The 16,974-nt window shown below is 34.5% G+C and overlaps 1 protein-coding gene across 1 annotated transcript in view; it reads left to right on the top strand.

The window, feature by feature from the left end:
* The window catches only part of LOC113225940 (myosin-M heavy chain), a 68,694-nt gene that overhangs the window by 30,929 nt on the left and 20,791 nt on the right, over window positions 1–16,974 (top strand). The window contains exon 6 of the mRNA XM_026458421.1: window positions 15,343–15,437. Coding sequence (XP_026314206.1) covers window positions 15,343–15,437 — 95 coding nt within the window. The remainder of the gene's footprint in view (window positions 1–15,342; window positions 15,438–16,974) is intronic.

Raw genomic sequence — 16,974 nt, 5'->3', positions numbered from 1 at the left:
AATAATAGGAATAATGCTAAATCATCTAAAAATATTTAAAAAATCTTCTGTTCCATATTCCGGCTAATTGTATCTAGTAAAGTTTTGTAAAATTGTCCCGCAAGTGTACTCACCGCAGAGGACAGTGACCCCGCCACTCGTTTCACCGAGGGATACGTAATCTTTCTCGATCGCTAATTTACCTATTTTTTTTAAATCATGTTTACGTAACTAGTATTGTTATAATTTACTAATTATTTACATGAGTTACAAAATATGACTGAAAAACGATTTTTTGTAACTTAGATTTGGTACTTACAAACTTTAGGTTACATGAAAGTAGTGCTAGAAGTACCTAGCTCCACAGCTGGTGGCAGGCTCCTTACTGGAGCCAGCCACAGATATGCAGAATTTCCTTTCAACTAAGCGCACATTCTTCACTACAGAAAAAGCAGAAAGAAACTAGAGACGATTTTTGCATGCAATTCTTCGACACTCGTATCTGCGTAAACTAAAAATTTCACATCATGCCATAAGAACGCACTTTATGGTAATGCACATTGTAGCGGTTTTTTTTGGTACTAACTCTTGATTACATCACACGCAAACCACGTTGCATTTCGTGACAAACTAGAACGTATGCGATATGAACGCAGACGCAATACGCAAGATGGACTGATGATCTACCAATCACTGCCACCAAATAGATCGAAAATGCATATTTTCTTCGCATACTGCACATAGGTTAGGTAGGTAGGTAGATTCAAATGTTTGCCGGTACCTGTGACACGTGTAGTGCAAGTCAATGACCTTTGGATCAAACTTGGTTACCACAATTAAATGAAAAATTTAGGGAAACTTATTTTTTTATCTATTTTTTAAGTGATTTGGGTTCAAGTTCTTCGGTTCGGTTGGGTTCAATTTCGGATATAGAATGACCTCTGTAAATATGGCGAGAATGCAAATCAACACATTGTATAATAATAATCAAAATAAAGCTATACACTACATATCTAGATATCTGGTGTATAACTTTATTTTGGTTATTTTTCAACGGTAGGTTTATGGTTTTTTTTATCTTATTCTTTTACAAATCCAATTGTCAGATCTTAGATCTTCGTTTGATAGGTTTTCGATTGCCATAACGACATTGACATTATAACAATTCGGCATCGATAAAAGTAAATAGCATATAATATCGTTTTCAGATGGTTTCGCATCTGATTCCTTAAGCTCTCTCAATCTCTCTCTCTCTCTGTGTGAATTTGTTAGTGTTTTCGTCATCGCTGAAACATTGCGTTCAGCGATAAAAATTTCTTTTTGAGCGGGTTAAATCACTATCGTATGCCGTAGAACATTGTACTGTATCTAGATCCGCGGTACTTTGTATTATTATGAATTTTGGTCTTGATTTCTTACTTCTTGTTGATTACACGAATGTTTTCCTTACAAGTAACACTTCTATAACCCTTAACAATCGTCTTCTTCTAAAACCTCATTTAATATAGACAGCTACTAAACCTTTTGCCAGCGAATAGCGTAATACCGTATTTTTTCACTGTAGAGACAGTGCTTTTCCTAGGCCCGTAACCCATTAAAACTTTAAATATACCACATAACAAATTTACTCAAGACCTTTAGAATTGACCTCATGCATTTTTGTACTAATACAGTTATTTGAACGTTCACAATTGTAACTGTTCTATTTCTTGCAACTTACAACCGTGCGTATATCAAACATTCTGTTTCTCGTGGAATTAGCGGCATACAACATAGACACTTGAAAATGTAGGTTATAAGCACACTGAAATACAAAAGCATTAACAGACAATCATTTGGCATGAATACGGAAAAAGGGGGACATTTTACTGGCGCTAATTTTTTTTATGATTCCAGAAACGGGACGAACAAGTCGTGAGGCTGGTGGTATGCGACACGCCTATCCATGACAGTTGCAGTGCCACTCAGAGCTTTAATCGCAAAGATCTGAGGGGCACTGCCACTGAACCCGTCACCCTGAGATATAAGTTAACAAGTCCCATGTGCCTGTAATTTCACCAGCACCCTTACCATTTAAGACCGGAACGCAGTAATGCTCACATTACTGCTTGGCGACAGAAATAGGTCCTTACCTATTTCCGTCGCCAAGCCTTACTGGCAACTTTGGCAGTACTTCCCTGGACGACCTCTTTCACAAGGAGCACAAAATTGGAAATGTTAGGGAACTTGTTTTGCTAGTTATTCTGCAACTCTCTTGAGAACATGACGTGACGAAACACGTAACTACCCAACTAGCACACAAGCTGCGTAAATGACTTCTGTGTAACCTAAAAGTATATAGGTACTGCTTGTTTAAGGGATTTACTAAATATGAAATATGAAACGCTGTATGTACAGCAGAGAAATATATTTCTAAAGTAGCGCTTAGGCCGTAATATTTGAGGATTCTACAGCAACTTTACGGTACCTAGCTTGATAAGGAGAGACAAACACTCATTATACTGCCAAAAGCGTAAAAAATCTATTCCGTATTTTATGGAGTGGTTTAGTCATACAATAGAATATCAATACTCTGCTTTAAACCCTTGGGCTCTTAAAAGAAGGTACTAACTGCTGGTGTACTTCTAAAAACGTACAATAGCGCATCAATATCATACATGTAAAACCGAAAAAACGGTGAATACTAGCGACTTAAATCGGTAGAACCACAGACCATATGGTAGAACGGTGTTGTTTTATTTCTATTACAAAATCTGAAGGATGTTGTAACCGAGACGCCATTACAGTTTTTAATAAAACCAACTTTTCAGGTTATTTAATATATTTTGTAATATCTTAAATATGTATAAAAACCGAGTTCACATCACTCTTTCTTACCCATGACCCTAACAAATATCCAATCAAGCTAAAATATCTTAATTAAACTAAATTCAAACTACACACACTCTAATTAAATGTACTTTTTATACAAAAAACTGCATATATAGAAGGCGTGTAAAAATTTTAGCTAACGTATAGGTATATATTTACAATAAACTGGTACTCGCATTTTTATTTGGTATGTATTAAAAGGAAAACTTATTTTATCAAACTGTTGTCATTTTATATTTGCAATCATATCTTTCATCACTTTCCACTTCGCATGGTCACGGTCTTTGAACAATAAAATGTGTTTTGTTTCATTCCCCAAAATATCGCTGCTGCATCGATATTTACTAGATAGTAAAGCGTGAACTTTAAATCAGATGCGAGCGCCACATAAAGAAACATAAGAACCTATTTTAGATACTTAGGCGCACGTTACCGCTCTCATAGCATCTTGTATTACTTAGGCGCACATTACCGCTCTCATAGCATCTTGTATTACTTAGGCTCACATTAACCGCTCGCATAGCACATTTGTATTACTTAGGCGCACATTAACCGCGCGTATAGAAACATTGTATCTTCGTACGAACATACATTTACCATGACCATTGTGGGATACGTAGCGTAAAAATCAGTGCCCATTTTGGAAGTATAGCGGCGCTGTAGCCGCTTGTACACCTACTGTAGAACTTGTTAATGCAGCCTATGCAGTTATTAAGAACTTCTAACTGGCTATTGTACGGCTTGTTATTAGAGCTTTTGTGCTGGTTGGGAATACACATGCATGGATATACAGCTTCAATATCAAACTTTGCAATAATATATGAGGAAAAAAGACAATGTTAGGTTATAATACAAACCCCTATTAAATATAACTTTGCGGTTAATACATATAATACTGAATAGTTTATAATCTTAATGTAAATACTTGAAGACGAATTAAGATCGATGTTGTGGAAACACAGAACTACCAAATATGGTATTGTATTCATAAGGGATAGACGATTGAGATTCTTGCCATATAACTAGGAAAGTTGTTTTTTCCAGGAAGTCACATTAAACACTAGTTCAGAAAAATCACATTAGAGTAAGCTTTGATCGGGTCATAAGTCGGGAAAAGTACCGATAGATCTTGTGGCGAAGTCAGGCCGATGTATACAGGCCAGCCGACACACGATTAATGGCCCCGGACCGTGACCGTCCTTGTCCCTGCATTGTACCCTGTCTACCCTACACTTACACAGTATTTACTTTCCTCTATTTGGAATTCTAATATATATACTCGTATTCTAATATTTTCTAATAAATGCTAATACGACTATTTTTTAAACTCCTCATGTCTTATATTGAAAGGTACTAAGGCAAGGGTACTCTAGAAATGCTTATTATCATCAGGTGAAGACAGAGTCGAAAAATCGTTACAAATTCTTTCCTCTCAGTTCTACAACTGGATGTGATCTCGGACTTCAATATAAAACATAAATAAATTTAGATTTCTGTAGCAATGCCTACTTGGTACTTGCCTATATGCGATTGTGAAATCCTCACCATAAAAAAAGTTTTAACAACTTTTAATTAGGTACTAAGACGAAATTTTAACTTCAATTGACTTCACAAAAGTTATATTTCGGCAATTTTTTCCCCTTTTGCGTTTGTAAGGACATTGTAGGGCATTACAAAAACTTTGCAAACCAACATTAAACATAAAATTATTTGTGCAATGTAGGTCGACACAACGTTTCCAATATTAATGTTTTCGAAAAAATTTAAATTTTAAATTTTACTCAATCGCCTGCTTTCACAAAACGACGATTGCAGCGTAGTATAGAGTGCATGTTGATACAACTATACTCAAGATGTAACGTGAAGCAAGGTGATGACTTACTTGGCTACACCTTTATTATCTATACGCGAGAACTAAGTTCGATTCCAAGCACATCTCCTCCACAGAGTTATATATTAATTGCTTTTGAAGAAACTTGCATGGCGGAGTAGGTTTATGCTCTTTAAAAACTGCGAGGTTTCCCACCTGACTAGAGCCTTCGCAAAAAAAGAACCGTGCCCAGTAGTATATTGGACATATTTAGAATAATAAGAGACAGATATAGTAAAGTCTTATTTGTGAAAAACTAATCAGAAATAAGTGAAAAAAAATAATGTAGGTGAGTCATAATGTCTTTACATTTTAAAATTTGCATTATAACGAGTACTTATCTTAAATTTTTATGTCACTGCCTACTCCTTTGTGAACTATCTCCGTGGCCGAACGGTTACCATACCAGACTGCCACGCAGAGGTCCCAGGTTCGATTCCCGGGCCAGGAGAAATATTTGTATGGCCAACATTTATTTCTCTCGTGAGGTTGGTAATTTCTCGTTGTCTATGTGTGTGTGTGTGGCACCCGCAACACAGGGTTTCCCTAGAGCGGGGTTATGTTGAGTGTGTACGTTATTATTGTTTCATTTGTCGAAGACAAGCGTTGAATGTGATATATAAATAAAAAGGGGGAAAAGAAATTAGATTTTAAGATTTCGATTCTTTTTGACATAAAAACTATAACAAAATGTAGGTAAGTTATTTGTATACCAAGTCAGTTTATATAATATATTGCCCCGATTATTTATCTAAGTATCTACTTATCTAAATAACTAACGAAGCGATACAGTTTATTTAGGAGTTTATACTGATTCGTGAATAAGTTCATTAAGATTGTTGGTTGCCCATCAATATATTAATTATAAAAATACTAGTTATATCGTGGTAGGCTAATAAAGGAGAAGCCAACGAACAAAATAGAAAATGCGTTGATTTTTGACGTAGGCACAATAGAGTAACTGAAAAATTAGTCTTAAATTCACGAGCAAATGTTTAAACCAAATCGACATCTGGTAAAAATAAAATAATAAACAGGAATCGTCACAAAACACGGCGGAAGCTACATATTTTTTCCCCTCGTACATTAACCCGCTAAACACGTAAGAAAAAATTGTATTTATAATATATATATTGTTAGTTGAGTTATCGAAAAACGATCATGACATCCATTGACCTACATCAGATCACTGAAAATATTCGCAACATTGAAGGGTTTAACTTGTTCATGCAATTATTTGACAATAAATTATAATATACAGGTAAGGTACAATAACCTTAAATACTAGAAATTTAAACTACGATTAACTTAGGTATATGAATAGAATTGAGTCTCCGCAGCAAGGTGCTCAAGATGCTGGCAGCGTTATTCCCTTTGTATAGTTATGCTAACGCGTTGGCTAAGGTAGCTACCAGATAATTGATATAATAACAAATATAGGGCACAAATACGTGCACTACTCGCTTGTTATGTAAAATCCACCAGAATTCGTAAGCGTTCATAGGCATGAATTTGAACCAGTAGGCATACTGGTATAAATATATATAAATACTTATAAATAATACCATGTTATTAAGTGGCGTAATATTAAGCTGATTTCGGGGTAATTAAACATACTTTTGTCCAAATTCGCCTTGTGCCATTGCACACGCAACGATTAGGTGGTATAAGTGGGTCCACTAGTATTGATATCAAAGGTCGACGGCGAGAAGGGTCAAAGGGTGTTAAATGACCGCTACGGAACACGCGCCGTTGCCACACGCTGGTTCCTATAAAGAGGTCACGACTCAGGAATAGGCTGATAACTTGGACGGCTAATAAAATTGAATAAAAATCAATCACTATCGCGTACGCTAATTTATCTCCAACTCTCGCACAACAGTCGCTTAAAAAGCCATTTTATGTGAAAGTGTAGGTAATCACGGTTGTATTTATAAAATAATCCAATTTCAACGTAAACTAAGCCAACATAATACAGCAGAATTTGTACCGCCCAAATAATAAATACTAGTATATAAAGAAAACAAAGCGATACATATATAATATGAAATGAAATATTAATAATCATTATATTCTGTTTATTTTACCACAAATTTAATATTTTAAAATTGTGTTGATCAATTAAAATCATAAGACTGAATATGTTAGTGTTTTTTTTTTTGTTTCAATAATTTAATGCAACATGCGTAATTACATAGTTACGAAATGTTCCAAAATTTGTGAATATCAGCGTTGCTGGTTTGAGCAAGCTTCAATAGCGCTGAAATGTCTCCTTTCACAACTACATATGTTCAGCAAGTGCTACAAAGTATCTGCAATAAAAGTACGTCATTAACACATCCGTCAAAAACTGTAAAATTGTTTTGCTACATTCGATATTGATATTATACAACAATATTTAGAGATGACAACAAGATAAAATTTCTTACATAACCTGTTGCAATTACTGAGGGCGTCGGAAACTGCTATGCCACGGAATGGCAGCGAGAAACATCTAGAACGATTTTGATTTCATTGCCGTATAACCGGTAATTAAGAGACGTACTTCAAAAAATCTGTATATCCCAAACAAAAATTCTCAAGAAGGTAGAAAGGAACTTATTTCTTAGTATGAATCATTCTTCCGGCTTATTGTTTTAGGGCCGCAGGCGCACCTTTTACGGGTGAACTAAGTAGGACACCACTAATGGAATAAAATATTTGGTCTATTAAATGCAAATTGATAAATAAATGAAAGCATTTAAAACGCCACCCCACTGGTCTTACATTTTTTGTCATATTGAAATTGATTTTTCTCTTGTCTTTGACCTTATTGTGTTATTTCGTCATTATGAAACCTAGCGCTACCCTTTTCTGATAAATAGGCGTTTTGCCTGAAAACCACGAGACTAAACCTTTTCCATCCTCTAAGGACTAAACGCTGATATCTGATTAGAAGAAAGTAGAAGGCACCAGAATTGTGTGTTTGAATTAGGTAGGTATGACGCTACACTATCACAGTGACAAAACTGATGGTTGTATCGTTGGCGAAATCATCGATTACTTCGATGGGGCCATAACATTTAAAAGAAGAGAAGAAGATGAACGATATCTCTGAAGTAGATTTAAATCTTTGGCTAACACGATTTGTCCATCTACAGTTATCGAATGTAATAAGTCTTGTGTAATGATCTTGTGTACTTGTTTGATCTCTCGTGTTAATAAACACTTCCTTGACTTCGCTTAACTTACCTCATTAAAAGAATAGCCATACACCACCTACATTGTGGTATTATTATCATAGAATGATCGTCTTCAGAAGCATACTTATATACTAAAGAAACAACGTCATTTAAACTATGTGCCTTTACATTACGTGTTCGTCTTTGTTTCCGAAATTAATATAATTATTTTTACGTGTAATCGAATTGAGGACACCTCTTTCGGTTGTATTCGTAGATGTCCTAGAATATTTACTTACTTTGAACATTTGGTACACGACGGCGTGTTATAATTTAGTTATACATAATAGCATAATGGAGCAGCCATAAATCTAAAGCTATTAATGCCACGGGGTTAATGGTCCGACGGAATCGAGAATAAAAGACACTACAGGCTCTTATTGAATATTATCATGACAAAGCGATTTAAAAAGTTTAACTCGAGCTATAATAGTGATAAATTGAATAATTTCTAAATTACGAAATCAACTACATTCTACTTACAATAACAATAATCGATAACTTATTTTGTCTCTAATAACCGAATAGGTATTATTGAATTGTATATAATTATGGAACACGTTTATTAAACATATGTACAAAAAGATCCAGAACTGATATTGAAAATCACAGACCTATCTCTAAATTATGTCACTCGATAAGGTTCTGGAGTGTGTCGTGTATAATGAGCTTTATGAGTAAGTCAATTTTTACACCTTCAACAACACGACTTTCTCGGCGGCAGAGCCACGGTCTCAAATTTCGTTTCCTTATTATATTTGGATGGGGACAATCAAATTGTCACAGTATATTCCGTTTATGGTAAGGGTTTCCATCGTATGTATTTTTTACATTTTAAAAATACAATAAAAGCTTAAATACTAGAAAGCAAAACTAGGTTTTTTAAATTATATGAATAAAATTGGGTCCCCGCGGCAAGGCGCCCAAGGTGCTGGCAGCGTTCCCCCTTTGTATTGCTATGCTAATGCGTTGGGCAAGATAGGAGCCGACCCTTCGGTTTCCCAGACAGTCTATTACTTTTTTGGATAAAATTTTGTACAGATGAAGCTTACCGGGACCCCATGGGCCAAGGGTTTCGACTCCAAAAGCTATAAATAGGTAGTCGAAGCCGAGATCCTGGTACTTATTACTTTTTATTCTTATATATAATTTAGCATCAGTGACAAATCCAAATGATTCAGTCTCGGTGGTCGTGATGTTTCTGTACAAATAGATTATGGTGTTTGGGATAGATTTCGGAATTACAAATAATAGTAAATTGGTATTCGTACAGCATATTTCTAAAATAAAAAAATCCTGGAAATTCTTCATTGCCCAGTAAAGCATGACCAAAGCCATCTAGAGCAGGCTTTGCATATTTAGAATCCCAATTCATGATTGTAGTGACGCGAGTATTGCATTCTTTATAGTGTTTATTGTGTTTGTTCTACGTTAGAGTTGGTGTTTGATTTTTTTTTAACTATTAGCGGAAACATGTAAAAGGCTGTTTTAACACCTACTTCTCATTAATAGTTTTGAAGCAGTTGTTTTGCAATGAATGATTAAATACTTAGAAACGTAAATAAATAATAAATATTAGACAACATCACATACGTTGCCCCGATCCCAAAGTAAATAACTAAAAGCACTTGTGTTATGGAAATCTGAAACTATGGCGGTAACACAAACACCCACACCCGAGACAATATAGAAAAGGTTTCTACATTGACCCGGCCGGGCATCGAACCCGGGACCTCAGAGATAGCGACACCATGAACTGGTTGGTGTAAAGTCAAGAGCACGTCAAGCTTGACACTTTGTACTTTGGACCGTTCGCATCGTAAGCGGCACAGAGTTGGATTTAAATCTTAAATATCAAGCTTGACGTGCTTTTAACCTTGTACAAGCCACTCGACTACGACGGTCATCAAAAAGTATACATCACTGTTGTGCAAATATTCATCTATTAGCATTGTGTCTGTGGAGAAACATAGGTGATGCCGTGTAAGAAACACTTACCTAATTATCCTTAGCAATAATAATAACTTAGTAATAATGAGTCTAAACTCAAAATTCCAATTAAGGCATTCTATGAACATAAGTTTTGCAAAGTTCACCCAGTGGTGTTATATAAATAATTAGCAACTAATTTTCGACCAAGATCGTTAAGATTATTTAAACAACTCGATGTTGCATCTTTCAATGCAAATATAACATCTTTTCTGCAATAACGTTTGAAATATAAATACTGTTATGTACACGGAAGAAAAAAAAATGGAAGTGCCTTAAGTCTCGATTATTACAGAACTGCTGTCGCCAAAACTCACATTATCATATATGATAAACACTATTAAAACTTAATAATGATTAGTCGTAATTTCTAATTTAAATAATTGTAACAAAATATTCTGGCCTGTTAATATAATTTAAACCTTACCCTCTTGGCATACCGTTGAAGTTCAATACCTATTGTTGCAAGTTACGACGTCTTCGTTTTGTATTGAAATTTCATTCCATTTGCTGTCATCTAGCGGCAATATCTGAAAGACTATGAGAAGACGAACGATTAATGCCTATTAACGTTTTTCAAACAAAAGTCGATCGTATAGTAGCGGTTTCGTTTCTTATAACAAAAAATCTATTACTACAAAAAGAAAATGGAAAATTTATTCAAATTAAATAAAAATAAAACTTAAGGACGATATAAAACACCACCAAGGATAATATTATTACGACTATCATTTTTGCACCCTTAAGTAGCAAATCAAGGTATTTTCTTACGATTTTCGAGGTGTTGCGTGAGATAAATGACACGACCATAACCGCACAAACCGTAAATGACGGACTGAGCTCAAGTATGTGGAACTCCGTGTACTGTTGGCACACATGGCATGACCACTAAGCACTTCTACTGTATTTATTGTTCTGTGGTTATGTATAATCAAAGACTTATGGAAAGATTACTACTGCGGTTGTTAGCTTTCTCGTAGGTGCAATAGTTCGGCAGTGGTTATGTTTAGTTACGTTTTCATATTCCGAAGCTTCTTCTAGCATATAATTATTGTCTGCTTAGAATTACAGAAAACAGCTATAAGCTATTACAATATAATAATATAAATTGTCTAAAAAGTCTACGAGTAATTTGTACAAGAAAGCAATCTGACATCATAGTTAACCCCTTAAAAAAAGAGAGCAGAGGGAATAAGCAATATTTGTAGCTGCCATCGATCACGTAGATTAGCGACACGCCAAGATCTGCACGCGACTACCTAGAATTAACTGGTTATTCTGTTTCTTTTTATCTTCGTTTTTGTAGGTCCGATAATGCATATACGAACAAACATTTGCAAGAAGCACTAAATGAGTGATTTTCCCAGCTGTAAGTTTTGCGCGGCGTGGGCGTATAGTAGTATATTTTGCCGAAATAGATATGTAACATTTTTGTAGTCAAGTATATGTAAGTCACCTTTAGCCACTAATGAAAAATTCTAAGTGTGGTAGCGCGTTAATAACCTGTGTCTTGTACTTGTTTTAGTTATTAAAAAAATCGAGCAATATACTATCCCACTTGGCTATTTAATGAATATTACTATCTACTGAATATAACTCATTTATATATTTAAATGAGTTATTAATTTAACAGTCTTAATTTAAAGCAACATTGTACCTAGAACTAGAGTCCGCGCAATAATTCCAATTTTGGTGAACAATAACATAAATGCTTACTACCAAATCCTACGAGGGTTGGACACGTTCAGTGCACGCTAATGCACAGTGCAGTCAGTTAAGTTAATAAGTTAAGTTCTAATACTTGGTAGCATGGCAGCCAAAACTGTGAAATGTTCGTGGTTATATTATTGACGATTCAAAAATCACCACCAAAATTCGGTAAAAAATCGTACCCATTCAAAATGACTGAAATGTTCTAAGGTCACATGGTCACATGCATCGCTTTAGAGTGAAGTATAAATAATGTACTGACTTTATTATCGAAAATAATAATATCAAGCTTTACTATGTATGCCTATACATACCTTAATTATATATGTCATATAATATATATAATATATAAAATTATATAAAATTATATAAATAATACATGCCTTAACTCACCTACCCAATCTACTATATTATCCTTTTTCATTCAAATGCCGTACCTTTTCCATAATCTGTAATTCGGCTTTCCCAACCTTATCATTGGCTAAATGCGAAGGCAAAGCCATTAATAACAAAAACAAAGTGCAATTTTTGTTTTAATCGGTAAAATCAGAAATTAAACTTTCAAACTTACAGATTGCAAAGCTAGATTATTTTGTAATTACTCCAAGTATTTAACACGACACGACGAAATTTCGATGCGCAAAGAAAACGCATTAGAAAAATTTAATCATATTTGAAATTATATTTGATGTGTATTGTCCTTAATCATCATCATCATCATCATTAACCCATTTATACAACCCACTGCTGGGCACGGGTCTCCACACGTTTGCGACTTCACACGTTTTCGAGGGCTCTGAATTTTTCTGCTTCGCGATGTTTTCCTTCGCCGAAAAGCTCATGGCAAAATTTAAAATTAAATTTCGCACATAAATTCCGAAAACTCAGATATGCAAACCCAGATTCTCGTGGCTTCTGCTTGCTTCGCTTTTCAGAATCTGAACATAACCCAACAACCTATTCGATACGTCTGTACCACGGTAAAATCTCGCGACAAAATTTTTCCACGTTGATCATTATTTTTTATTCGATTCTCTATAACTTCATAAAAACGCGGAAATTGAACAACAACCCGAGCTGTGCTTTAAACGGCGATGGTGGATGCGAGCCCCTGGTCGTCTGGCGGCGCGCGGCGGCGGCATCCCGGCGCGGCCGACCTTCTTTAATTTATTACCTTCCGGAGCAACACAATTACAAAAATTGCACCTCGCTATCTCGTTTATCTTCATTCCAATATCTATACTGAGTGATGTTTATGTCGCGAGCGCCAGGTATCAAGTACCTTATTTACCTATAAGTATTAAAATTTTCTGACTCTGACAATTTTCTAACTTTTTACTGGAAAAAATTTCAATACAATTTCTGTAAACAAAAATCCGTTACACTTTTACATTATAATTAAGTTTGCTGACTATAAGGCGCCACGCAAACGTGTGTCTTGTGTTGGATAGAAACAATCGGCAGCTTTATAGAAGCGAATATTCTATTTTCATACAATTAATATGAAATCGACACAGTCGCTGATGCTGTTGCCGCAACCGGCAACTGTGTCCGGTTTGTAATAATTATAACATAGCAATTGTAACTGTAATAAATATAACATTTTTATTAAAAAAACCTATCTCAAAAGTTCGTGGAATGATATCTATTTGCCAAGTTTTATTGAAACCGGCTACTGGAAAGTGCGCTAAACCGGATTCATACCCTAGTTGCCACCCTTAGAGGTGAATATTTTATGATATATGAGGTACCCCCTTTCCAACAAAAAGAATGATCAAAATCGGTTCGCAAATGGCCGAAGTAATCGCGTAACACACATACAAAAAAAAGGAAAATATAGTCAAATTGGGATCCTCCTCCTTTTTGAAGTCGGTTAAAAACTCAAGACAAGTTTGCGCGGCGCCTAAGACAGACTCGTATAATAACGATGGTGCCCACTGCCCTCCACACCCCTCCATCGTTCCCTCTTACGATCATTTTACGAGTAGACATAAGAAATATTAATAGATGGACCATAAAATTAAGACCCTTTAACGCATACTATGTAGGCTGAAAAACTGGATCAACTTAGTTGACAATCGGCAATAAGACATTTTAAGGAAATTATAAAATGTTCTTGTAGTGTGAATATAAGTGATAATTACGTTCTGAAGCAGCAGATCTTAAAACTACTTCTGGATGTTAAAGTTATAAGCCAAATTACTTTGAAATGAATCCAAAATAAACTTCTATATAATACACGTCATATCGAGATTGGAATTCACATGCTAGAATTTTTTAAATTAAAAACGAACATTTAAAAATTCTGTGTATGTAATCAGCGTTTACGGATGCGCACGAAACTCAACGCAAAATTTTGTTTCGCTATCACAAATACTTATAATTGTAGTGTATGGATCAATCAACTTTTTTATTAAATTGTGGTGAATGTTGCACCTACAAAAAAAATAAAAGATATGGTACTTTTATACGTCTAAAGCTGATGTGCAGCGACGTTTACGTGTTAATCTTTTTCACCCACCATTCCGCAGAAGTGTCCTTGGACAAAATTCTCCTTTCGCCAGATTTGCCAGGCTTGTCAATGCTCTACCTCTTGAAATTGATATCTTCACAGTGTCATTGCCTCGCTTTAGGAAGTTAATATTGGAATTTTTGTCACGGAAATGAATATATATTATTTATAAGCATATAATATGTATATATATTTAGTTATTAACTATAATTTAAAAACTTATAATTTAAAAATTTAAACTGTAAAATTATATTAAGTGTTTTAACTTTTATACCCATATCATGTCATGTTCACCTGTAATTGGTTAAGCATTTTAACTTTAATACCTTTGTAAATTAGTGTATAATATTGTAGTAACCAAATGTATTAAGCGTTGGTGAATTTAAATAAATAAATAAATAAATAAATAAATATGATGTAAAGTATTCATGAAAAACTTAAATTTATTCTTTGTCTATAAGTCTACTGCGTGAACACAACATTTTGATGATTCTTGTTTTGTTATTAGCTCTTTCATATATCAACAAGACGTTTGATACATCGGTCTTCAAGAAAATTCATTCACGATTATTTAAAGACTCTCTGTTTACTAGTACTAAAAGTATTGGCTCTGGAGTTACCAATCATTCAGAGTTCTTGTAGTTCTTTCTTTAAATACATGAAAATGAGATAAATTAATAATTGTCTGAGAATTCAATATTCATAAACATGTTAGCGACCTTTTAAATTTTATTCCAAAAGTAAGGGTAAGTAAGTAAGCCGAGTATTGGTAAAAAGTTGAATGAACTTGAATAAAAATACAAATGTGACACAATTGTAGAATTTTTCATTGTATAACGGTACTAATGAAAGGAAAGGGCACTTGATAATTTAGGAAAAATCAGCGATACTTTCTTTTTCAGCTGCTATTTCTTGTTGTTTGGGCGTTATTATGCGACTATTTTATTGATCGAACGCCGTGCTTCGGAATACAAACAAGAATTTCAGGAGCGATAGGCAACTACTGTACAGGTTTTAGCATAACGGTGATAAATAAGCGAATGATCGACACAATAAACTCAGAAAACCGATATTTATTTCATAAAACGAATCACAGTGAGAGTTGTTTTTTGTCTCAGCTTGAAGTTGCAACAGGAAGTTGCAGCTAAAAGATTACATTTCAATAGGTTACCTCTATATTATGTTTTCAGCTTTGCCACCGAACGAAGAAGCGAGGCAAACGGTGATAAAGGAGTTAATATCTACCGAAGTTGATTACATAAATTCAATCCTGTCTATTGTTGAGGTAAGTGTGTACCGATAAATAATGAAACGCCAATTAAGTCTTCATAAAATGCATATAGTACATAAGGTAGTGGAATCAATCTTGGACGGTTTCAGGATTTATTTTCTATTTTAGTCTTATAATTTTGGATGAGTTACTTTGTGGAACTGGAGGAAAGCTTTAAATTATTGAAAAGTCTTCAAATAATATGGAAGTACTTTGATCAGATCAATTAATAAAGGAAAAATTGTTATTAAAAAAAAAGTAGACCCTGTTTGAGTATCCTTATATGGACATCCCAATTTCCAATTATGTACGGTTTCTAATCATGGACACCTAAATATGAACGATTAACTATTTAGCTAAATTAACAAATTCCATATTAAAAAAAGAGATCTGACATGGTACTTAAAGTTATTTCTAAACGAATGGTGTGATGTTTCATGTGATTGCATAGATTTAGTTGGATATGTGTGATTGGTAACAATGGGTGGTCATTCGCTTCAATGCCACGTCTAAAAAAAATTAAATCCACTAATGGACTAGCAGTGACGGATATTCTTTCAATTACTGTGTAGACTTAAAATAAATGTAACAAGGTTTACACTTAATTAAAAATCTGTCTTTATAAAGACTGTTAGCAGTGGGTTAACACATGTGAAGGCTCTGTCATGATAAAATCCAATTAATATTGACAAAAATGTTCATGATTGGGTAAACAGCTAAATGAGATAAACAGATAAACAGCTCTGAGTGGCACTGTATCTGTTATGGACAGGGATATTGCTTACCTTCAGGCGCACGAGTTGCTCGTCCCGTCACTTGAGGTTATAAAAAAAAGATCCAGTAATAAACACTTCAAATTTTCCAATAGACGTTATGTTATTCATTTACTGTTATGTTTTGTTTAGATGCTTAAAAAACATGAAAACACAAAATAACCACAGAAGTTACCACATTCTTAAATACCACATTCAAATATGATTCTAAAAAACGTACTTATGGCGCAGTCCTTAAAAGAATTTCTTTTTTTTAATTTGTTATCACTGTCCTATTTCGTACCGCGATAATGGCGAATAAAGATGGTTGCCAGCTGTCGAAATTGAACTGACGTCTTCCATTTCGATCAAAAATTATAAAAAATTTTGAAAGTGAAAAGAAAAAAATAGCGTTTCCTTATTTTTGGCGGTATAGTTACAACATGTTCAAGATTGTTGCACTGTCCATCATCGGTCTACTCCCTACTACTCCCACTACCTTAGTTCCTCTAAGTTCATGAGTACCTATATTTGTTATTAATCTTTGGGTTTAAATGGACAAGGATTTATCACATTATTACATTAATTAAAAGACTTCACCGTTTAGATGTAGGTTGTTTAGTAATTTTTTCGATGTTAATAACAAGTAAAATAGTATTATAATGTAATTAAATAGATGAAACTACGCAAAAGAATTAAGAACCTCCTACACGGTGTTGCGCCGTGCGCTTGGATTTTGTATTTACATGAACCACATATTGATGCGTACATGCGCCGCGGGATCACGCGTTACCTGAAAA

Source organism: Hyposmocoma kahamanoa, unplaced genomic scaffold, assembly GCF_003589595.1.
Source record: "Hyposmocoma kahamanoa isolate Upper Pololo Valley unplaced genomic scaffold, ASM358959v1 100021, whole genome shotgun sequence".
Taxonomy (NCBI): domain Eukaryota; kingdom Metazoa; phylum Arthropoda; class Insecta; order Lepidoptera; family Cosmopterigidae; genus Hyposmocoma; species Hyposmocoma kahamanoa.
The sequence above is the reverse complement of the archived record's forward strand: the minus strand, read 5'-3'. Positions and strand labels throughout refer to the sequence as shown.